At 41.8% G+C, this 24,242-nt stretch overlaps 3 protein-coding genes and 1 long non-coding RNA gene across 7 annotated transcripts; 3 read left to right on the top strand and 1 right to left on the bottom strand.

Annotated features, from left to right (window-relative positions):
- Positions 1 to 38: 38 nt before the first annotated feature.
- On the top strand, positions 39 to 9,482 carry snx22 (sorting nexin 22). 3 transcript variants are annotated; one of them, XM_062963211.1, is made up of 7 exons: positions 39 to 2,321; positions 4,186 to 4,269; positions 4,382 to 4,486; positions 5,583 to 5,677; positions 6,005 to 6,043; positions 6,769 to 6,839; positions 8,149 to 9,482. In XM_062963211.1, exons 1-7 carry the CDS (start codon positions 2,253 to 2,255, stop codon positions 8,304 to 8,306), a joined length of 621 nt encoding a protein of 206 aa, XP_062819281.1. In that variant the 5' UTR covers positions 39 to 2,252; the 3' UTR covers positions 8,307 to 9,482. The 3 variants fall into 3 exon arrangements, with proteins under 3 accessions (XP_062819281.1, XP_062819283.1, XP_062819280.1); XM_062963210.1 differs by lacking the exon at positions 39 to 2,321 and adding an exon at positions 2,750 to 2,953; XM_062963213.1 differs by lacking the exon at positions 4,186 to 4,269.
- Positions 2,939 to 19,298, bottom strand: LOC134293950 (uncharacterized). 2 transcript variants are annotated; one of them, XR_010000909.1, is made up of 4 exons: positions 19,079 to 19,298; positions 11,803 to 16,821; positions 7,535 to 7,642; positions 2,939 to 3,465 (listed from the first exon to the last, which is right to left on the bottom strand). It is a non-coding gene; the product is annotated as an uncharacterized LOC134293950 (long non-coding RNA). The 2 variants fall into 2 exon arrangements; XR_010000908.1 differs by having other exon boundaries at positions 11,803 to 17,749.
- On the top strand, positions 9,951 to 14,499 carry b2m (beta-2-microglobulin). Its single transcript, XM_003227482.4, has 4 exons — positions 9,951 to 10,111; positions 11,846 to 12,124; positions 13,717 to 13,751; positions 14,130 to 14,499. Exons 1-3 carry the CDS (start codon positions 10,042 to 10,044, stop codon positions 13,728 to 13,730), a joined length of 363 nt encoding a protein of 120 aa, XP_003227530.1. The 5' UTR covers positions 9,951 to 10,041; the 3' UTR covers positions 13,731 to 13,751; positions 14,130 to 14,499.
- Positions 17,462 to 24,065, top strand: trim69 (tripartite motif containing 69). Its single transcript, XM_008120705.2, has 6 exons — positions 17,462 to 17,947; positions 19,340 to 19,435; positions 20,082 to 20,315; positions 20,562 to 20,584; positions 21,170 to 21,294; positions 22,634 to 24,065. Exons 1-6 carry the CDS (start codon positions 17,462 to 17,464, stop codon positions 23,176 to 23,178), a joined length of 1,509 nt encoding a protein of 502 aa, XP_008118912.2. The 3' UTR covers positions 23,179 to 24,065.
- Positions 24,066 to 24,242: the final 177 nt, after the last annotated feature.

Here is a 24,242-nt window from a genome sequence, read left to right on the forward strand (position 1 = left end):
ATTGGGCTTGAAATTGGAAGAAAGAGAAAAATCAAGATGCAAATAATAAAAATAATATATAAATATGTAAAATAAACAAGACTGAGGGAAGCACAGTTGAGCGTGTGTGAATGTTACGCCTCCAAGGTGTCGAACGGCAAGCAGATGCACAAACAATGGGAAAACTAGACCAAAGTTTAAGCTGCTGCGTTTTTTTTTTTAAAGTTATTACAGCATTTACATACATAGGCAAAACATTCAATGCCTTTACAATCACATGAGACACACAAACACAAACAAAGGCAAGGCTGTGCTTTTCATTTCCGGCATCTGGAGGCGGTGTTCATCTCTGACTCTGGGAGGTGCTTTTTCTCCATTTTCAAACCAAGGAGCCTGCTATGTCACCACCTGGTCTTGTGCTAGCAAGATTGCTTTGGAATGTATCTGCCTTTTACCGCCGAAGTAGTACCTATTTATTTACTCACCTTTGCATGCTTTTGAACTGCTAGGTTGGCAGGAACTGGGCTGACAGATGGGAGCTCACCCTGTCTCGCAGATTGGAACTGGCAACCTTCAGGTCAGCAGTTCAGTAGCACAAGGGTTTAACTCAGCGTTTCTCAACCGGGTGGTCGCAAGGGGGCTCAGAGGGGTCGCCAAAGACCAGTATTTTCTGTTGGTCATGGGGGTTCTGTGTGGGAAGTTTGGCCCAATTCTATCATTGGTGAGGTTCAAGAAGCTCTTTGATTGTAGGTTAACTATAAATCCCAGCAATTACAACTCCCAAATGTCAAGGTCTATTTTCCCAAATTCCAGCAGTATTCAGGTCTGGGCATATTGAATATTTGTGCAAAGCTTGGTCCATCATTGTCAACAGTGCGCTCTGGATGTAGGTGAACTACAACTCCAAAACTCAAGGTCAATGCACACCAAACCCTTCCAGTATTTTCTGCTGGTCATGGGAATTCCATATGCCAAGTTTGGTTCAGTTCCATTGCTGGAGGAGTTCATAAGGTAAAAGTAAAGGTTTTCCCCTGACGTTAAGTCCAATCGTGTCCGACTCGGGGTTGGTGCTCATCTTCATTTCTAAGTGAAAGAGCCAGCGTTGTCCGTAGACACCTCCAAGGTCGTGGCCGGCATGACTGCATGGAGCGCCGTTACCTTCCTGCCGGAGCGGTACCTATTAATCTCACATTGGCATGTTTTCGAACTGCTAGGTTGGCAGGAGCTGGGGCTAACAGCGGGTGCTCATCCCACTCCCGGGATTTGAACCTGGGACCTTTTGGTCCGCAAGTTCAGCAGCTCAGCACTTTAACACACTGCGCCACCACCAGGGACCCAGGAGGAGTTCATAGTGCTCTTTAATTGTAGGTGAACTATAAATCCAGCAACTACAACTCCCAATTGACAAAATCAATCCCCAGTGTTCAAATTTGGGCGTATTGGGTATTTGGTCCAGTGAATGAAAATACATCCTACATAACAGGTATTTACGATTCATAACAGGAGCAAAATGACAGTTATGAAGTATCCTGTTTCCCCAAAAGTAAGACCTAGTAGAGGTTTTGCTGAATTGCTAAATATAAGGGCTCCCCCAAAAGTAAGACCTAGTAAAGTTATTGTTTGGAAGCATGCCCGCCGAAAAGAACACCAGAGCATGCAGGATCGGTAAGGTACATAGATTGTTGTACATGGAAATAATGGTAGTAACAATAAATTCTTGATAGGATTCTGGTTATGCTGGTTTGTGATGAAACTACTGTACAGTATATAATAAATGTTCATTTTTTGTTCAACAATAAATGTAAATTCTTCTTCATGGAAAAATAAGACATCCCCTGAAAATAAGACCTAGCGCAACTTTGGGAGCAAAAATTAATATAAGACACTGTCTATTTTCGGGGAAACAGGGTAGCAGTTGAAATGATTTTATGGTTGGGGCTCACCTCAACATGAGGAACTGTATTAAAGGGTCGTGGCATTAGGAAGGCTGAGAACCCAATGGACACAAACAGTGCTTATCCCTGGTATATTGGAGGGGGAAAATTGCCAGCCCTGCACATTAGATAACTTAAGAAACACTGCATATTGCTCCTGTCCTATTCTTTCTTTGGCAGGGCCTAGATGAGTGGCCCTAAAAAGTCGGGACCGAAAGGGTTGCAAGAAGAAGCCAACCATTAGGAGAGGCCGTGACTCAGAGGGGTGGGCCCATTGATGCTTAAAGCCATCCCAGGGAAGGAAGGCAGATAGGCTGGAGGCGTGTGAAGGAAGGAAGGATGCAGCTGGAGGTGCGAGTGCCCTCGGCAGGGCTGCGGGAAGCCGGCCAGGAGGAGAAACCACGCACGGTGGGTCGGGGAAGAAAGAAGGGGGTGGCATTGCTTTCCAGGGGCCCCAGAAGGAGCAGAGAATGGCTTGGAATGCAGCCTCTGTCTGCTCTCTTCCCAAAATAGCATCTTTAAAAAGGACCCAGTTAAGACCAGACACAACTTTTTAAAGATGGCTCCATCAGAGGGTTGGAATGCTGTCCCAAGATCTAGACCAGACATGAGAAAAGTTGGGCCTTTCAGGTGTTTTGGACTGCAACTCCCACCATTCCTCACAGCCTCAGGCCCTTTCCTTTTCCCCCTCAGCCGCTTAAGCGGCTGAGGGGGAAAAGGAAAGGGCCTGAGGCTGTGAGGAATGGTGGGAGTTGCAGTCCAAAACACCTGAAAGGCCCAACTTTGCCCATGCTTGCTGTAGAGAATGAGCTCAAACCAAGCTCTCCCATCCTGAAATGAATTGCCTCCTTTTGGCTCAGCTTTCCATGCAGAGCAAAGTTTATTTTTGCCTCCTTCCCCGCCCTGCTTCGCCTTTTACTCCTCAAAGAACCTTTTGTCCAGTGGGTTTTTATTTTGTTTTGTTTTTTTCTCCCAATGGCTTCAAAGAGAGACCCAGCTGCGGTCGGGAAAGCAAGCTAGCAAGCTCGGCATTTCTTTTGGTAGGTCAAGGCTGTATTTTTCAGCTCAGAGCTACTGAAAAGCAACACCGGCCTCATCTGTATAGCAGCCAATGAAAGCGACTCTAATCTGGCGACCTCCAGGTGTGTCGGATTACAACTCCCATAATCCCTAGACAATGTAAACAGAGTTTAAAGGGTAGTAGAAGTTGTAGTCTGAGCTAAATAACAACAACAACGATGATGATAATATTATATGAGGCATAACAACAACAGCAACAACAATGATGATAATATTATATGAGGCATAAGGCGCCGCGGTGGCGCAATGGGTTAAACCCTTGTGAATTACTGACCTGAAGCTTGGGTTACTGACCTGAAGGTTGCCAGTTTGAATCCGCGAGCCGGGGTGGGCTTCCATCTGTCAGCTCTAGCTTATGTGGACATGAGAGAAGCTTCCCAGTAACACATCTGGACGTCCCTGGAGCAACGTCTCTGTAGACAGCCAATTCTCTAACACCATAAGCAACTTGCAGTATGTCCTCAGGTCGCTTCTGACACAATTAAAATTATTATTATTATTATTATTATTATTATTATTATTATTATTATTATTATTATTATTGTGTTGTCGAAGGCTTTCATGGTCGGAATCACTGGGTTGCTATGAGTTTTCCAGGCTATATGGCCATGTTCCAGAAGCATTCTCTCCTGACGTTTCACTCACATCTTGGGCAGGTATCCTCAGAGGTGGTGAGGTCTGTTGGAAACTAGGCAAGTGGGGTTTATATATCTGTGGGATAATGTCTAGGGTGGGAGAAAGAACTCTTGGCTGTTTGAGGCAAGTGAGAATGTTGCCATTGGCCAGCTTGATTAGCACTGAATGGCCTTGCAGCTTCAAAGCCTGGCTGCTTCCTGCCTGGGGAAATCCTTTGTTGGGAGGTGTTAACTGGTCCTGACCATTTCTTGTCTGTAATTGCCCTGTTTTCTGAGTGTTGCTCTTTATTTACGCCCAACAAAGATTTCCACAGATATATAAACCTCACTTGTTTAGTTTCCTTTAGACCTCACCTCAAACTCTGAGGATGCCTGCCAATGATGTGGGCAAAATGTCAGGAGAGAATGATTTTGAAATATGGTCACATAGCTCGGGAAACTCACAGAAACTCAGAAAATAAAATTATTTTTCCTGGCATTGCGCAGTGGGAGTGTTTGTTGGCTGGACATGGGGTATAAGGCTGGGTGAATTGATACAATGCGTCCCAACATTACAGGTATTTAAGGTGGAGATTCTCTGCAACGGAAGGAAGCATTCCATTGAGAAACGCTACAGCGAGTTCTACGCTCTTCATAAAAGGGTAAGGCTTGTGTATGTCAGGTAAAGAGTGTGTCCACACTTGTGGACTGAATGTATATGAAAATAGAGTTCATTGGACATCAGTATAGTGACCGGCTTCTTTTTCATCCCAGATCAAGAAGAGATGCCAAGTTCCGGACTTCCCCCCGAAGCATGTGCCCAACTGGATGACCAAAGTACTGGAGCAGCGGCGGCAAGGTCTGGAAGCCTATCTCCAGGTAAGTTGTTGAATCAAATCCAAAAACACCTTGATTCTCAGGCGCATTCTATGAAAAGGTTGTAAAGATATATATACTTTGATCAAGGAAGTCGAGCTGTTCCTGGGCCTCCCATCTTTAATAGGCGCCAGAAATAGAAATGACACTGAACAGAGAGACTGTCTCACCTTCCAACTACGGGTCTGGCTTAGATGAATCGTGGGTTTCATTCCAGAAGAGGGAGCTATTTGACTATTCGGAAGGGAAATCCACTCCTGAAAGAGTTATGATCATGAGGAAAAGGTCTCTCCCTTGAGGCTTTTTCTGCAATCCCCGTTTCCACAAGAAGCTGAATTTTTCAAAATCTAATTCTCACAGGGATGGAAAGGGAAGTGGAATCTCCTGGACAGGGGCACAGGCAGCAAAGGAAACCCCATAGGGGTGTTAACCATTCCGCATGCTATCCTAAGTATGGATAGATAGATGGATGGATATGGATATGGATATGGCTATGACTATTGATATAGCTATCGATATGGCTATAGCTATGGCTATGGATCTCAATATAGATCTCCGCAAGACTGATTGCGGACCTTGCAGTCGACTGCGCTGGGGATGCTTTTATCTAGTTTTAACATGACTGATATTTTATACTGGCTTTTTACTGGTTATATTTTGCAAGCTCTGTTTTATACTCCATGCATCCTGCTTTTAACTGTGGAATTTTACAGTGTTTCTATAGATGCTTGGTTGATTACTTATGTTTTTTTTTAATGACTGATCTTATATATTGGCATTTACTGATAATTGTGCAGTTCCCAGCACATGTTGCACTTGTGCTGCTGCACCTCACACTGTATATTTTGCATGCTCTGTTTTATCCTGCTTGCATCCTATTTTTAACTGTTGGATTTTACAGTGTTTTGTATAGATGTTTCTTTGATGTTGTTTCTGTAAATGCATATGACCATTGGTCAGAGCTTTAATAAATTGATTGATTGATTGATTGATATGGCTATGGCTATGGATATGGCTATAGCTATGGATCTTGATATGGATCTCGATATTGATATGGATATGGCTATGGATATGGCTATCGATTATTTTTAACCTGCAGGGGATCCTTTTATATAACAGATGGCTTCCCAAGGAGTTCCTGGACTTCCTGAAGCTCTGGCACTTCCAGCAGGACCCCAAGGGCGACCCTTTGGGGTGAGTGTCATTTGCAATGGGAAGGAGAATGGGGAGCCATAGCTTAGGAGGGACTTTCTGCCATGGCTTGCATTGTTATTGTTTGGGGTATGCTCCGCCTGGCAACAGTCTCAGGCCGCTTGAAATCCTTTGGGAGTCGCATGCAGCCAATGGGGCCGAATGTCATGCAGGTCTGCTCTTAGGAGAGAGAAATGCTTTCAAGCTCCAGACTCTCCTTTCAGAGCAAAGAGGTGTCTACTTTTGTCCAGATGGGCTTTGCCTCTGTTAACAAGATCAGAGAACATCATGTTTAGGAATTGTTGGCTCACTTAGTCTTCTTCTTCACAGGGTCCTTGGGGACCATGACATTTTCCTGGAGGACAACAGGCAAGTAGCTCTTTCATACACATGCTTTGTTTCCACCAGCAAGAGGGAATCAAATAGCAGGGCACCAGAATGGTTCCAAGTCCATAATCTTTGGCTGTGTCAGAGGGGACAATCTGATGCCCTTGAGTTGTCTTTCAAAATGTTCCCAAAGGCATCAGGTTTCCCACCTTTGGGTTTGTGCCAAGAGGAAAAAATTGGACACCTTCTACTTGTTTTCTGGGCTGTACTTCCTACTATCTCTGTCCACTGTAGGAAGAGATGTCAGAACATCTGGAGGACTTCATATTGGCACATTCTTTCCACATGGGATAGACAAGCATAGGCAAACTTCAGTCCTCCAGGTGTTTTGGGCTTCAACTCCCACAACTCCTAGCAGCCTAACAGCTGAGAGTCAAAGTCCAAAACACCTAGAGGACTGAAGTTTGTCTGTGCTCTGCGATTTTTATGCAAGGAATGCAAAAATGCCAATCTTGCTATCCCAAAAAATGTGGGTGCTACTAATATGTGATGAAATATAATTAACCTGTCAATTAACTTGCTTTGTAACTGGCTGTTAGGAATTGTGGGAGGTGAAGTCCAAAACACCTGGAGGGCCCAAGTTTGCCCATGCCTGCCATAAGTCAAACAACAAAGCTATCTAAACATTGGGTGGGTGATAATCCCTAGATCCTTGTTCCCACCCTGCCTGTTTAAATAAGGACTCCCCCTTCTCTTTCCATCCCCAGTTCTCTACTCTCCCACCAACCTGTTGTGAGCTTTCAGAATGACCCATATATCCACCCTCCCTCTTCCACAGGTAAGTCCAGCAGTTGTGATGGGTCTTTCCTAGGAAGGGTTCAGGTTGTTGATGGGGAGCTTTGGGCTCCAATGGTTGGGACAAAACTCCTATGGCAACAATATTTCTCTATACTCAGGCCAAAACAATAGTTATTAGCTGTTTATTTGTTCTAAAAATATACATATGTTCACACCAGGGATGGGGAATGTGTGACCTTACATATGTTTTAGACTGCAACGTTGCAATCTATTACCATGCTGGTGGGGGATTCTGGGACTTGAAATTCAAAACATTTAGGAACTAAATTTCCCTACTCCGTGGTTCCCATTAAACAGCAGTTCCTAGTGGGGAGGCTCATGAAGACACTAAAAGAGCTGGGTCCATGATACGAGAACTGTGTGTGTTGGCTCACACACATTTTGGTGCCTGAATTGTTAGATTTGTTTCTAGGTATTTTTGATCTGCTGATTTCAAATGTTCACCCATAGAAAACCATAACAACCATATCTGAGAATCTAGAGCTGATGTGGTCTATCTGATGCAATTTTCTGGATCAGTGCCCCAAGAATAGGCCTAAAACTAAGATTTTTTTTTTCCTGGTTGGGCTGTGTAATGCACTATGGATAAAATTATAACACTATGTAACAAAATGTGAAACATTTTCTGTTCCTGGTTTGAAAGTGTTATTTCCTGTTTAACCGCGCAGTACTTACTTTGAAAGTAGTTGTTATACTCCAGAAACGTTTTTGTGGCAGACAAAAACTATGCTGAATTGGTTGAGAGTCTCTGAGATGTTCATTGAAAAACCAGAGCAAGATGTGCTGCAGATAAAACAAAGTTTTGCCAGTTTAATAAACTTTTCCCATGTTATTATGATAGAAGCAATTGGGAAACGACATTTATAATACAGGAACAGAAATCATGTTACATAGTGTAATAGTTCTAACGACACACCTGCTTCCTTGTTGAATGGAAGCAGGAGTAATGCCTGTAAACAGACTCTGGACTCTAATAAAAACATGGACTTTGGATCCAATCTGCTCATCTTGAGGGAAGGTGGGCACAATACTTTGGGTTATATCAGGCATGGGCAAACTTTGGCCCTCCAGGTGTTTTGGACTTCAACTCCCACAATTCCTAACAGCCTACCGGCTGTTAGGAATTGTGGGAGTTGAAGTCCAAAACACCTGGAGGGCCAAAGTTTGCCCATGCCTGGGTTATATCAACTTCCTTGTCTGCCAAGCAAATGAGCAAGGCTTGCATTGCTCTCTATCCTTTTGGAAGATGCAAAGGCTGCTCGAACTGACTTTCTCATTTTCTCTCTCAGACCCGCTGCCCAACACGGTCCTGGCCGGCGTGCTACAAAGCCTTTATGCCCCCGAAAGGCTCTTCTGCTTTGAATCCAAGCTCTTCATGCGATCGGGTTTCAGACCGCAGTGGGCTTTGCCACCTTTGGAGATGGCTCCTGAGTTTCTGAGCCACTGAAGTGAATACAAGACATCCCTGAACATGGAGGAATGTGGGACGTCGCTCACTTCCAGAGGAAACTTTTCTTAGCTTGACCCAGGAGAAACAGAAACTCAGTCAAGTAGTAGACAATACATTACACCAGTTGGGTATCCCTTAAGGCAGGCATGGGCAAACTTGGGCCCTCCAGATGTTTTGGACTTCAACTCCCACCATTCCTAACAACCTCTGGCCCCTTCCTTTCTCCCGTCAGCCACTTAAGCCAATGCTCTGCGACTCTTATGCGAGGAACATAAACATATCAATCTTGCCATCCAAAAAAATGTTATATGACTATTATGTGATGAAATACAGTTAACCTGTCCACGAATTTGTTTTGTGGCTGACTATTGGGAATGATGGGATTTGAAGTCCAAAACATACCAATCTTGCCATCCAGAAAATTGTTGTGCGACTATTATGCGGTGAAATACAGTTAACTTGCTTCGTGAACAACTGCTAGGAATTGTGTGAGTTGAAATCCAAAACACCCAGAGGGCCGAAGCTTGCCCAAGCCTGCCTTAAGCACACCAATGCTCCCGTCCATAAATGCATTGCATGTTTCCTTAACCAGAGGATGAAGTCAATGTTTCTCCATAGTCGTGACAAGAATGTGACTCCCATTGTTGTTTCTGCATTGGTTGGAATGACTTTGAAATGATGGAACTGGGATGCAATCCTTTCTTGGAAGGCCACATATCCCTAAACACTCCATGAGGATGAAGTCTCACCAGACTATGTTTTGTTTTGTTTCTGCTGGGATGTGAAAGAAAACACTCGAATGCAGCAGTGTTGCCTATATTATACTTCAGCTTATGATGATGACAGGTTTCTACGAGTCCCTGGTTCAAAAGAATGTAAATTATATGGCTGTAACTTCAGAATATGGATTGCTTTATACATTCATGGCATTTTATAAGTCATTGGGAGTGTCTTTGTTGGAAACGAAGGCCACAAAGAAAGACTAGGAAAAGAACATGAATGGTCCATATAGTTTTATGCCTTTTGGGGTGTCTTATTATGGCATGTATGTTCTTTTCAAGTCTGAAAATTACTTCCAGGCTGTGTGTATCAGGTATATATATGGCTGCCTCGAGTCTCTATATTGGGAAAAAGGTGAGATTAAAAAATAAATATGTTTGAAACATAAAATTATTTGGCTTAGACTTGGGTCCCATCTCTGAAATATTACATTATCTACGTATTTGCTTATGCAGGCATTCCAAATCCCAATAGACGTCTAATCCCCCCATTCTCTCAACTTTTGTATTTAAAAATATTTTTTAAATTATTAAAATTAAATTTTAATAATTAAATTAACTTATAAATAATTTTAAGGGTGTGTTGTATTGATCCACTTTCCCCCCATATTTTCAGGTTTCCTGGGGTATTTTTATTCCTCTGCCCATATAAATTGTTCAGTCATTTCTGGGAAGCTTCTAGTCCTTTCCCAGAAAGTGAAAGCGAAAGGAGGACTCCTCCAGCCGCGAGAGTGCGCATGCGCTGGAAAGCCCCGTTCGCTCTTTCTCCTCACTTGCGGAGAAACATCTTCCCGGATACTAGTGACGCAGCAGGAGAAATTATTCCCATTGGCCGAGACCTCTGAGTTACAGGCGTGGGGCTGGCTTGTCTCGGTTTAGTCGCGGTCGGGAGAATCTGAACTGTGGACGGGTTTGGAGCGAGAAGGACGAAGGTCTCCTCCGACGCTAAAGCCATGGCCAGAGACCTCAGCCTGCTCTTTTTCGCCTTCGCTTTCTGCATCTCTTCCCTGGAAGCCACCCAAAGTAAGACTTTTTTGAAACTTCTCAAAACTTTAGCTCTTGGCTTCTTGCTTCTCAATGTATCGATTTTTATTTCATTATTGGGAGGGTTTTATTTGGGTTTGATCATCCCCTTAATGCTCCAGTTCTTTTTCTCCAGCAGGCCAATCATGGGGGCATCCACACTGTGCAGTTAACACAGTTTGATACCGCTTTAACTATTGGCTTAGTATTATGGAATCCTGGAAGTTGACCTTTTTACAAGGCCTTCATTCTTCCCTGCCCCAACAGACTCCAATTCCCAGGATTTCATAGCACTGAGCCACATGAAGTTAAAGTGGTACCAAACTGCGTTAACGCCACAATGTAGACGCACCCAAAGAATCTTGTGTTGGCAAACTCATGGAGAATTTTCTCCTGAAGACTTGAGTTTGAGGCCCCTTCTACACTGCCATGTAACATCCAGAATATCTGCTTTGAACTGGATTGTATGGCAATGTAGGCACATATAATTATTATAATTATTATCTGGATTATCTGCTTTGATAATTATTTGCTTTGATAATCTGGATTATATAGCAGGTGGCCATTCTTGATTAGCATTGAATGCCCTTACAGCTTCAAGCATGGCTGATTCCAGCCTGGGGGAATCCTTTTGTTGTCAATCAGGCTATGAAGACAAGACTTCTTTCTCCCACCCTTGAGATAATTCCACAGATATATAAACCCCACTTGCCTAATTTCCAACAGACCTCACAACTTCTGAGGATGCCTGCCATAGATGTGGGCAAAATGTCAGGAGAGAATGCTTCTGGAACATGGCCAGACAGCCTGAAAAACTCTCTCAGCAACCCAGTGGGAGTAGACTTAGGAGGAACAGGCAGAAAATAATTTCATTGTTTCATACTGTTATGGAAGCACTAGTACTAGATATGTAGGACTTCCTGTAAACAATAAGGAAGGGTAACCAGAGGGTAGCCAGTTTTATAGGAAAACTAGGACTGTTGGGGTTTTCCGATAGGTTTTTTTTTAAGATTATAAATTTTGACTTATTCCAGGGACTTCCCAACTATAGCCATGGGCCTCTGCCTAGTTTTAGTTTCACAGAAGTTGCAAACTGCTGGAGAAAGAGTAAAATGGAGTCCCAATGGCAGCTCGGATAGAAACCCAATGCTGCGTATACTTTCTCTTTCCTTTTCTCTTCGCTGCAGTAAATCACTGACCAAGAGGGCATGAGTTCGAAGTCAGTCTGTGTTGGAGTGAGCACCCGACAATTAAATTTTTTTAAAAAAAAATAGCCCCTGCTTGTTGTTGACCTAAGCAACCTGAAAGATAGTTGCATCTATCAAGTAGGAAATTTAGGTACCACTATGTGGGGAGGCTAATTTAACTAAAATTTACAACACCAGAAAACCGTCCAGCAGCCGTTTGGAGTGAGGAAGTAGGTATCACAGTAGATGAAGAAGCAACTGCTCGCCCTGTGGCCGGAATTGAGCATACCCTCAGGAAGCTGGAAGCTGGAGAAGGTTAAATTGCCTCTGTGTCTGTCTCTGTCTATGTTCATATGGCATTGAATGTTTGCCTTATATGTGTACAATGTGATCTGCCCTGAATTCCCTTCAAGGTGAGAAGGACAGAATGTAAATACTGTAAATAAATAAATACACCGTCATATATGAGTAGAAAAACCTGGTGAATGGCAGAGGCAAACTCACGTGAGAGGACACTCTGTCTTCTGTGTCTTCTTTGTTCTTGCAGAGGCTCCCAGCGTACAAGTCTACTTCCGCCATCCTGCGGAGAAAGGGAAGGAGAACACTTTTCATTGTTATGCAGAGAGCTTCCATCCTCCCAAAATCAATATTACTCTTCTGAAGAACGGCATCCCGATGGAGAACGTGCAGCAGTCCGACCTTTCCTTTAAGAAGGACTGGACCTTTGAGCGCCTGGTCTATGCTAAAGTCATTCCTGATGGGAAGGCGGAGTTTGCCTGCAAAGTGGAGCACATCACCCTGCCCCAGCCAATGATTTACAAATTGGGTGAGTCCTTTGTGCCTTTGCTCTTCTTGTCGCTCTCTTTATATAATAATAATAGTAATAATAATAATAATAATAATAATACAATAACTTTATTTTTATACCCCGCCCCATCTCCCCGGGGGGACTTGGAGCGGCTTACATGGGCCCATGCCCGACAACAATACAACAGCAGCAATAAAACAATAAAACAAATATTGAGAATAAAACAAATGTTGCATCAATAAAACATCAACATCAGTAAACAGTCAAAAAGTCAGCATATAGCATAAAATGATTAAATATGGGAAGGCTAAAAACACGGATCTGGGCCAGAGTGTAGAAAACTTCAACATGGGAGAAGTAGTTTCACAGTTAAAACAGTCAATAAAGTGCAAAATAATCATGGTCAGGCATCCTATTGTTAGATGGGCAGATAGATCAGCCCTACAATAATTAATCCTCGAAGGCTATTTGGAAGAGCCAAGTTTTTAGGCTCTTCCGGAAGGAGAGAAGGGTAGAGGCCTGCCTGATCTCCCTAGGGAGCCAACACCTCCCAACAAAGGATTCCCCCAGGCAGGAAGCAGCCAGGCTTTGAAGCTGCAAGGCTATTCAGTGCTAATGAAGGTGGTTGACTGCAGCATTCACACTTGCCTCCAACAGACAAGAGTTCTTTCTCCTACCCTGGACATCATTCCACAGATATATAAACGCTCTTTCTTTAAAGCAGCCAGGCTTTGAAGCTGCAAGACTATTCAGTGCTAATGAAGGCGACCAATTACAGCATTCATATTTGCCTCAAACAGACAAGAGTTCTTTCTCCCACCCTGAGCATTATTTCACAGATATATAAACTCCACATGCCTAGTTTCCAACATAACTCACAACCTCAGAGGATGCTTACCATAGATGTGGGCAAAATGTCAGGAGAGAATGCTTCTGGAACATGGCCATACAGTCTGGAAAACTCACAGCAATCCAGTGATTCAGGCCATGAAAGCCTTCGTCAACACATTGATCACATAATATATACACGCCATTATTAAAATACTATTTATCAGACATGAAGACATGAAAGAGAAAGTAGAGCTCACAAAATTTTTCTCATCCACAACATCAGTTTGCAACCAATCTGTTTACATAATTTAATTTTTAGTTTACTGTCGGGTCTCATTGTAAAATGCTTTTTGTTGTAGCTGTGCAATTATATAACACTTTTTCTGTAACACCTACGAGTTTGCCTTGTGACACTGTTTTGTCCCTTTTTTACCTATCTCTTTTCAAAATGAGAATCTGAATGTACATAGCTAGGATACAGGATAGTTCTCATACCACTACTTGATAGGAGCTGTTTGTGTTTTATTTCTTCTGAAAAATAAAAATAGTTAATAAATGCTCAAGTGACAAAAAGTCTTGTCGGAAAGCTGCTTAACCACTTCCTGTTATTTAAGACAGGAACAATTAAGCCGTTTGCATATATTTATAAGTAGGCAGTTGGACTCAGGAAGAACAGTCCTAATCTTGGTGGTTGCAAATATTTAGCTACTGCATTCTAAGCTTTTAAAGTGTTAGATAATTTAATCAGCCATGCGTACTGATACTGTTCTCTTCTACAGATCAAGAGTACTAAACGGATGATCCCAGAAGTAAGGTAAGGATATTGGATCAAAGGACCTATCTGGAAGCGCCCTGAATCTTTCTCCCTATAGATTACATCAATTCATGCAATCCTGTTTAGTCATGAAAATGAAGCATCGCATTTCTATAATATTTTTTCTCATCAGTGTTGAGAGGTTAGGCTCAAAGAGTGATACTCGAGACTGCTTAGTGCGGGGATGGGAAACCTTCAGCTTTTCAGATATTTTGGACTTCATTTCTCAGAAGCTGTAGCTAGGAAAAGATGTGGGAAGCAAATGCCTAAACAGCTGGAGGCAAAATTTCCTTAACATATTAAGAACAGCCCCATCATTTGATCCACTGTATAACACGGTCTGATCTTTTCAAAAACTCATGTTTTTTCCTTTCCCAGGTTTGAAAAGCTTTGCTTTTAAGCACGCTGCCCAATCGTTCCTGCTTGCATCAACGTGCTACTGATGTGTCCGCCTTTCCAGTAGATCCTCCCATTAGGCAAGACTGAAGATTGCATTGGAGACTTGCTCTATCATGGCTTGATTGTAACGTTCAGATTATTGACAATTTGGGCTTTTAAAAAATCTAATTTTTGCTCATCTGCCTAAATTACTATCATGAAAGTTTGCTTCCTTTTCTGGCAGAAATATATAGTGAAATATTGGAATACATTACATATGTAGACTTGTTTTACAGATTGGTGATGGATTATTTCTTGTTTGGCATTATCTGAAATGCGCAATGATTGGAATAAAGTACAGTTAATAACACCTTACTTGCAATGACTGGATGCTTTGACCGACGGATTCACTGCCCAATCATACACATCAGGGACAGAGGCCAGATTTTATATTCATGGCAGGCTGTGTTACCCAGTTTGGACTGGAAGTCAGTTCAAAGTGTGACCTTTGGTTTGTGTTTCCTTTGTCACCTGTTTGGGGCGGTAAATGCAAAACCCATTTTCAAAGCAATTTATCATTCTGGTCAAAATAATTTCTGGATCTGGAGAATTTTGGGGGTCATCAAAAGAAGCATAGGGTGCCCACATTTACCCTTGGGTTGCCCAATGTATGTCTGCTATGCACAGTTTGCTCTCAGTTTGGACTGGAGCCACTTAAGACCTCCACAACAGATTTGTACTATATGAACAATAATACCAAACCCTAGTATTAAATATAACTACATTGGAGCCTTACAGATGTGGCTGACACTGGCAAAATTAGCCAAATGTGAGTATCAGTTGCTGTGGTGGAAGAGGATTGGCAATGAAAATGGCTCAAGGTTGCTTCAGATAATGTCTCCGTTATAATTGGAAGCCTGTTCCTGGACTAGATGTTCCCTTGATCTGATCCAGCAGAGAAATTCATTTTATGTTCTTTGATCTTGGCAATCCCTCGGTGATCTGCTGCCCACTCAAGTTTGTTTTGCTCTTTTGGGAGAAACTCATAGCATTTGCAACTGAGATCTGAAAATCGTATCCATTCACTGCTTTGACTGTTTTACCATGAAATATATGCACTTGCTCCGGACAGCTTTTGACAGCTGTCAAGGTACCTCCAAGGGCCCTTTTACACTGCCATATAATCCAGTTCAAAGCAGATAATCTGGATTTTATGTGGCAATGTAGAAGGGGTCCAAGTTGGCAATGGAAGATCCAATGCTAGCACATAATCTGGGTTCCTGCCTCCTGGTTTTAAATGGGCCTCAAGATCCAGATGGCAACGATGCTGGAGATTATAAATTCCTCTTACGCTGTCGAAAGTACCTTTCACAGCCAAATTAGGCAGGCCAAGCCCATCCGAAGACATTTTGCTCATGGCTCTTTCAGACCATCTTGGACTCCCTCACACTTGCAGGTAGGCATCCAAGAAGGAAAAGATCCCAAACTTCCATGTGTTGAGAACAGAGGTCACCTAAACTATCAGCAGAGACAATAGTGAGGTGTGACATGACTTCAAGGCCCAAGCATGGATTGCTGTACATTTTATATTTTAACTGTTGATTGAGCTCGTCCCCATGTAAGCCACCTGGGTCATTTCGGGGAGATGGAGGCAGGGTACAAAAATATTATTATTATTATTATTATTATTATTATTATTATTATTATTATTGGAATTGCTGGTGGGAAAAAAGCAAGCTCAGAGACTACTGTCCCATTTTCTTTGTATTACTATTTATTTATTTTGTTTTCTGTGGACTGAGTGGAATCAAATCAGAATGGCACGAATGTGAATCGAGGTCTCACTCCAAGATCTTTGTTGTTCAGAGAAAGTGCTGAAAGAATCCTAGGAGGCCAGATAGAATCTTCAGGACAACAGTTGGCCAGTGACAGTTATGCAATAGGATTCTAAAGCTGCCTAATAGAAAGGCAGAGCTCCAAGGAGCATCTTGGACAAGGTTAGCTCAAAAACATATGTGAATTTGTAAGAAATGGACTAGAGGGAGGGAAAGGACCATCTAGAAAAGGATAAGGACTTGCTTGGACAAGGTTAGCTCAAGAAAAAAAAGGTGAGTCAGTAAGAAACGAACTAGGAAATAAACAGGAAAGCAAAAGAGGAACAATGCCAGTCTTACTACGAAAATATTTAATGATGTGGCTGAACTAGGTCTAAACCAGGATTAGCATCTAGCCCAGGCATGGGCAAACTTCACCCCCCCCCCCCCCGGTGTTTTGGACTGCAACTCCCACAATTCCTAACAGCCGATGCTAATAATTCTGGCCATACTTTTCTAATGTAATATTAATGTCAAATGCCCAGATAGTTGTCTGACAATATCTCTAATTCAAATCCAGGTCAGACATGTAATTGTCTGGGGTGTCTTTAGACATATATATAACATGAGAACAATACATTTAGCATATCTCAGCCCCAAGCTGAACACAGAGAAATCGTTAGCTATCAATAGGCAAATGGCAGTTCCTAATGTTCATTACTTACTTTGCAAGCTAACTTAATGTAGTTTGGTTGCATGTTACAAGTCGCTCCTGGTTGTGAGAGAATCAGCTGTCTACAATGACGTTGCCCAGGAGATTCCCAGATGTGTCACGATCCTACAGGCAGGCTTCTCTCATGTCCCCACTCGGTTTGCTTCTGACATGATAAATAAATAAACTTAATGTAGTTTCTACCCTGCCATATATATTCTAGATTGTTGGTCTTTGTTTCTTACATACTTTTAAAAATATTGCATGTGTTATTATTGTTCTACACCACATCCAAATCTTCATATGGATTTGCAATTAAATACATTTTTATCATGTCAGAAGTGACTTGAGAACATACTGCAAGTCGCTTCTGGTGGGAGAGAATTGGCCGTCTACAGAGACGTTGCCCAGGGGACGCCCGGATGTGTTACCATCCTGCTGGGAGGATTCTCTCATGTCCCTGCAAGCTAGAGCTGACAGACGGGAGCTCACCCTGTTTGGTGGATTTTAATCACCAACTTTCAGGTCTGCAACTCAACCTTCAGGTCAGCAATTCAGCTGCACAAAGATTTAACCTATTGCACCACTACAGCTCCTAATGCAATACATAAACTGGGGAGAGGTAAGAAATGGTTTTAAGACAGTCAAAGGACACATGGAAGCCATACTCCATACATGAGTATCAATCATTATTGTATTTCAAAGTTATGAAAAACACTTCTACGTTGACATAGAGACTGAGCTTTCATTCCGCTCCTTTTTTCCCTTGACAGTATAGCGACTTTAAGCATTTTCTTTCTGAGACCATGTCCTCCACTACCAGCAAAAACCCTTCCACGTCCTCCTTTGCTTCGATCCATGAAAGACCTATCTTCCAGGGCCCTTCTGATACATCATGGGAGCTGCATGCGGATGATTTCACCAAGGAATTGTCTTGCGGTGTGTGTCTAGAACTGTTCAAAAACCCGGTTATCCTGTCCTGTGGCCATAACTTCTGTAAGGATTGCCTAGAAGACTTATGGAAGAAAAAGGGCATATTCTGTCCGCAATGCCACGCAAGCGTCCCTGATCGAAAGTACATCTCGAACACCGCCCTGGAGAAGATGGCAGATAGGATTAAGACCTACCATGTGGGGTGCCTGCAACAGAAGTGCATTGAACACAGCGAGCCGTTGACTCTCTACTGGAAGCCGCAAGAAAAACTCGCCTGCTTCACCTGCCGGGAAACGATGCTACCCAAAGAGCAATGCACACAGTTCCTTCTCATTCCAGATGCTGTACAGATCTTTACGGTAACTCTCAGTTTGAAATAAAGGGAATGAGTGACTGATCCAGAGGAAGTCATACGTTACACAAATCCTGGTGGCAAATCAGTGAGACCGGCACATTCATAAAGTTGTATTGATCGCTCTCCAGTTAGCATGGTTTTCAAACCTGGATAATACTTATTTATTTATTATTTATTTCCGGCATTTATACCCCGCCCTTCTCACCCGCAGGGACTCAGGGCGGCTTGCAACAGTTGGCAACATTTAATGCCAAGAACATAATAATAAAACAAAAACAGTATATATCATCAATTAAAACTATAGAAATACATGATTAAAATACATTATAACATTTAAAACATATGCAAATTAGATCAATTTGCCTAAAAACCTCATGCTTCAGCCTTCAATCAGACCATGTTAATGTTATCATATTACTCGTTAAAAGCTTGTGCACACAGCCATATTTTCACGGCCTTTCTGAAACCCAGAAGGGTTGGGGCATGTTGGATATTTGTGGGGAGCCGGGGAGCCACCACCGAGAAGGCCCTGTCCCTCGTTCCCACCAGCCGCACCTGTGAGGCAGGTGGGACCGAGAACAGGGCCTCTCCAGATGATCTTAGGGATCTAGCTGGCTCATATGAGGAGATATGTTCGGATAAGTATTTACCATATATACTTCTGTATATATCAAAGACAGATTTTGGTGTCAAAATTATGGATTTTGATTTAGCTGTGGATAAAGCTTAGAGGGGAAAAGAACCGAAGTTATACAATACTTATGGTACCCAATCATTCCTTAGCCATTTTCCTTCCCAGGCATTAAAAAGTACCAAAAGTAGCACCATTATGGAGAAAGTAGAGGGGGTTGGTGTTACTATTAGGTTCTCCCAGGATGGATTGAGATCTTGGCTTTTGTCATTCTTCTCAGAGAAGTAAAAATAAGAGTTAAGGTACAATACCCACATTGACCCATGGGTAAGTTGACTCGTGCTTTTTTTCCGTTGATTTTTTTGACAAGATTTATACATGACCAGATAATAATTTGATGTGCATCCTAGGCCAAAAAACATCAGGAAGGCACCAGTCTGATCAAGGTTCTTTAGAGTATCTAACTATTTATTTATCTATCTTCTATCTATAAGCAGTACCTACAAAGGTTTGTTGTGTGTTTTCCGGGCTGTATGGCCATGTTCCAAAAGTATTCTCTCCTGACGTTTCGCCCACATCTATGGCAGGCATCCTCAGAGGTTGTGGGGTATACTGGAAAACCTTCGACAACACTTAGTACCTACAAAGAAATTGAAATGGAATTGAATTTCCAAATTGAAGAGTTTAATATCACTATTTTACTTAGGTGTGATGACTTATTTATTCAGCCGGAGAGTATCATTATTTGTGACGATTTATCCTCAGGAAAAGCTGCTCATGATGAGAATTCAGCTGAGATCCATCTTAGTGAAGTTAGAGGTGTTGAAGAATGCCCAGGAAGAAAAGATCAGTAACCACAAAGTGGGTATAATTGATTCCGTAGATCTCTACTTGAATATCTTACTGTTGAGCATTTTAGGTGATGGGAATGATGCCTTATACACTAGGGACATTATCATGTGAAGCTGTAAGCGGTGATGCTGGCTCCCTAGATATGAATAAAAAACTTACCACTGCATGACATTGCTTTAAACTCACTGAAACCCAATCTTCAAGGTGTGTTAGAGTAAACAAAAAATGTATTTCTCCATCCTTTGGCTCCTGAATGTGTATTTAAAAAGCTTGAGAAAGTTGTTTCTGCCATGAATCCACTTCTGTGGATTTTGTGGATTTGATGATTCCCGGATTCGATTAATATGTGCTCTTTGGGAATAGTTAGGTTCTCCATTGCAATTCTACAGTCAACTTCCAACAGAGGTTGACCATAGCATTGCACTGGAGGATCTAGAGATTCCTAGTGAGAACACTTCTTTAAATATTTTGAGGTTTTCCAGTGGCCAAAGTTGATCGTAGGGTTGCTCAAGAGTACTCAGAGGATGTTTTATTTGCACTTTTTCAGCTTTTATGAGGACTCTGCCCACTTAATCCCAGAAAATGTGGAGGGCCCATTGTAGTATCTATTGCCAGTGTCCTGCTTGCGTTATCTAATTACTTTTCTTATTTCCAGGAGAACAAATTGCAGCTCCAGTACCATATCTCCTTGGAATTCCTAAAATTGCACCAATTTCTTCATAGTAAGGAAAAGGAGTTAATCAACCAGTTGAAGGAAGAGAGTGAAATCCTGCTTCAGGAAATGGAAGCGAACATCAATAGACTCCAAGACCGAACCCAGAGCGCTAAGGATACTCTGGTTTGCATTCAGGCTCGGCTGTACCAGCAGAATTCGGCTAGCTTCTTGAGAGTAAGGATTCAAAATGCAGTATCTCTCTGGACTGATCCCAGATACTAGACCAGCTACCTTCTTTCGCTTGGTGTTAGGAAAACCTCACAAAAAAAAGGAGTTAACTGAGGCCATAGATATGAGCTATGAATGCATATATAATTTCAGCACAGTTCACTTGGCTAATTCTGCTCCTAGTCATATTGTACAACTATTTCTTTAAAAAGGCAATTGTCAAAATAATTTTTTCTTCCTTTTATTTGACAGGGAATAAGACTTTTTATAGAAAGGTAAGTACTGGTCAATAAGAAGGTCTTCTCAGATTGAATCTACACTGCTGAATTAATGCAGTTTTACATCCATTTAACTGCCTTCGCTCCATTCTATGGAAACATTCCTTTTTGGTATGAGTGTTTTAACAGAAGGGTCTCAAGATTATTTATTTTCCATAAAATACTTTTCTAAGAGAGAAAAAGGGAAGGTAAGTTGTAGTTTTGGTAATCGCAAGTGAAGATTTTGTCATTTGCAAAGTATGGTGTGCATATGGTATGAGTAGATCAAGGGGGGGGGGAGTTTCATAGTCGGTCAACAAAATTATTTTTCCTGCTCTAAATTATATTGTTGAAATGAAGAAAATGTGGGATGACCATGAATGATTGGAGCATGGAAGAACAGGGAACTCCAAACAGCACTCAGAACGAGTTCCTGGGTGGCTTTTGCACCATATTTTCACTGGTGGATCTTGAGAAAATAAAACAGATTTAACAAGAGCAGGTCTGCCCAGGACTGGGATATATGAATAATACTTGTCTCTAGAACCTTTTCAGGTACCATCATTTTCTGCTAATGTAAGTGTGAACTAATAATCTCTGCAGGATGGAGCAGAGAACTGAAAATTCAGCTCTTGGAGAACTGGTGACTGGTACTCTCAGCACTGGGGTATTCAAGAGCCCCGTGCATTATGCTGTGTGGAAGGAGATGAAATCCATTCTTTACCCAGGTAAAACTGTGCCCAGTTTAGGTTGCCCACCTTTACACCAAAGTAAAGTTTTCTTTAATAGGTAGGCTCTAACAAAAAACAACAAAAGTTAATCTTCTTTCTCCCTAATCAGGAAATTCCAGTATGAATCCTGTATCCATAGGACCAGTATTCCCGATTTCATTTCTCCATATCTGACAAAATGCATCCTCTCTGGGCATTTTCTAAGATCCTGCAGCACAGCACTATAGTATTCTTGGACTAGAAGTCCTTAATTTCAACAGAGCCCATTGTTAGCTGCAGTTTTTCATAACCTGCCCATTTAGCCTAACAAAAGGATGGTTCTGGATGGAAAGAGGGGCTGATTCCATAATAGCATAATTACATAATTATGCAGTGGAAGATGTTATTTTCAAGTGAAATGACCCGAAAGAACTGGCTAGTGTGATAATCACCTAGGCCCCTTCTACACTTTCCGAATAACCCTGGATCTGATCCTAGTTTATCTGTTTGGAATGGTATTATATGATTCTCCACTGCCATATAATCTGAGATAAGCAGATAATCTGGGATCAGATTCTGGGATATAAGGACAGTGTAGAAGGGGCCCTAGGCTCGTGGGTTTGCAGTAAGTAGCAGCATTGCTATTACTAAAGCTATTGGAACGACTTTCATTTTTAGTTGCGCTGCCTTATTTTCAGTAGAATGAGGGGTAGACTTTCACCTTTTTATTCATTTATTGCATTTGGATTCTATTTTCTTCTACGATGAAGCTAACCCATATGCAGTTCCAGGTGCTTTCCCATGTCACACCTACTGTAACTACGACATTTACCCTATGTCACACCTACTGTGGCCAGACAGGCTTATAAATCTGACCTGCAGCTACAGATAATCCAATGAAAAGGTATTGCAGCTGGATTTTATTGCATACCATGTTGTTATATCATGGCCTTGTCTACTGTTGTCAATTGCCTTTAAGGCCCCTACTACATTGCTTTGAACTGGATTATATGGCAGTGTGGACTCAGGCCCCTTCTACACGGCCGTATAATCCAGATTATCACAGCGGATAATTCACATTATCTGCTTTGATCTGGAATATATGAGTCCACACTGCCATATAATCCAGTTCAAAGCAGATAATCTGGAATTTATATGGCAGTGTAGGAGGGCCTCATATAATCTACTTCAAAGCAGATAATTTGGAATTTATATAGCAGTGTAGAAGAGGCCTTATATAATCACTTCAAAGCAGATAATGTGGATTACCAGATTTGATAATCTGAATTATATGGCAGTGAAGATACAGCCTAAGGGCCTTCTATGCACAATGATTCTATTCTTCCCTCTTGAACAGACATTTCTTTCCTGACTCTGGACCCCAAAACAGCGCATCCAAACCTGATTCTCTCCGAAGACCTGACCTGCGTTAGCCATGGCGACACCAAGAAGACGGTCCAAGACACCCCGGAGAGATTTGATTGTAGCGTTTCTGTCCTGGGCTCAGAAGGGTTCACCACCGGGAAGCATTACTGGGAGGTGGAGGTGAAGAACAAGACGAAATGGACCTTGGGGGTGGTTAAAGAGAGCATTAACCGCAAAGGGAACTACCCGCTGTCGCCCAAAGAGGGTCACTGGCTCATCAAGCTGAGGAACAGGAATGACTTCAAGGCGGTAGATGTCCAGCCCAAGAACCTGACCCTGGAGAATATTCCCACTAGAATTGGGGTCCTCGTGGATTACGAAGGTGGCCAGGTGTCCTTTTACGACACCAACCAAATGGTCCACATCTACACCTTCATGGACACCTTCTGCGAGAAACTGTACCCCTATTTTTGTCCGTGTTTGAATGACGCTGGAGAAAACAGCCAGCCACTGAAAATTATTAATTATTATATGTAGGAATGAAGGAATAAAGGTCCATCTGCAAAGCAGATCTCTTGTGGCCTATGAGTTACTTTATAGACAGTTTACGGTGCCAACAAAAGGGGACAGAGGGTGAATTTAGACCCCTATTAGGACCTTACTCTGTTTTTGAGATCCATTTGAATGCCTGTCTTAGCTGCTATCCTTAATCTTTCAGATTTTAATACAGTTCTGCCCTGTTTGAAAAAGTGTCACTACAATTTAGATCCATAATTTAGATTACCATTCCTCGTCAAGCAGGAAAGAGCTTCATTTCAGGGCACTGCCTGCAATTAAAATATGTACAATCTATTCTGTCTGTAATAAATATATATACCCTACCCTCCATGCTTTCTGTAATTGATATAGCTACAGTCCGTTCTGTCTGCAATTAATATATCTACAGTCTGTAATGGCAATATCTATAGTCCATTATTTAAACAACAGCAAAGATAAAAAATAAGAAAATAATTACACTTATGTATATTCATTTTGCAAAGCAAATTTAGATCCTTATTAAAACTGTTGACATGTATATTTATTATAAAATATATAACATAGAACATGGACACTTTGCTTTGTTTTTGCATTAAAGCCCTTCAAATTCCAAGGAAACATTTAGGAATGATTTGGATGTAGTCCAACAACAAAGCGACTTTTCCTCAAGACTCTGAATTAAGCAATAGCTTTATAGTGTGTAACGTTTAGTAAAGATATAAACTAATTTTTTAAAAAAAGAAGCAAGAGGGATAAAATGGAAATCTCTTAAGGAGAATGGAATTTGGGAAAAGTCATGACTTTGAGTAAAGAACTAACACCAAATAAAGACTGTAGTGTGTCCTTTCGTATTGTTTAGATGAAATCTAATAAACAAATTAACTAAATTCTGCACTGTGTTGGTGGATTCTTGAATTGGCATCACAAAGGTAAATATTTATGCTTACAGGCTATTCTTGTGTAAGTTATCCAAGTTTTATGCCCAGTAAAAGATTCACTGAGACAGGTATACAGAACAAAACAAGATCTGTCAACTGTATGGTCAACTGAAGGCGATAATTCTA

This window comes from Anolis carolinensis, unplaced genomic scaffold (genome assembly GCF_035594765.1).
Source record: "Anolis carolinensis isolate JA03-04 unplaced genomic scaffold, rAnoCar3.1.pri scaffold_11, whole genome shotgun sequence".
NCBI classification, from domain to species: domain Eukaryota; kingdom Metazoa; phylum Chordata; class Lepidosauria; order Squamata; family Dactyloidae; genus Anolis; species Anolis carolinensis.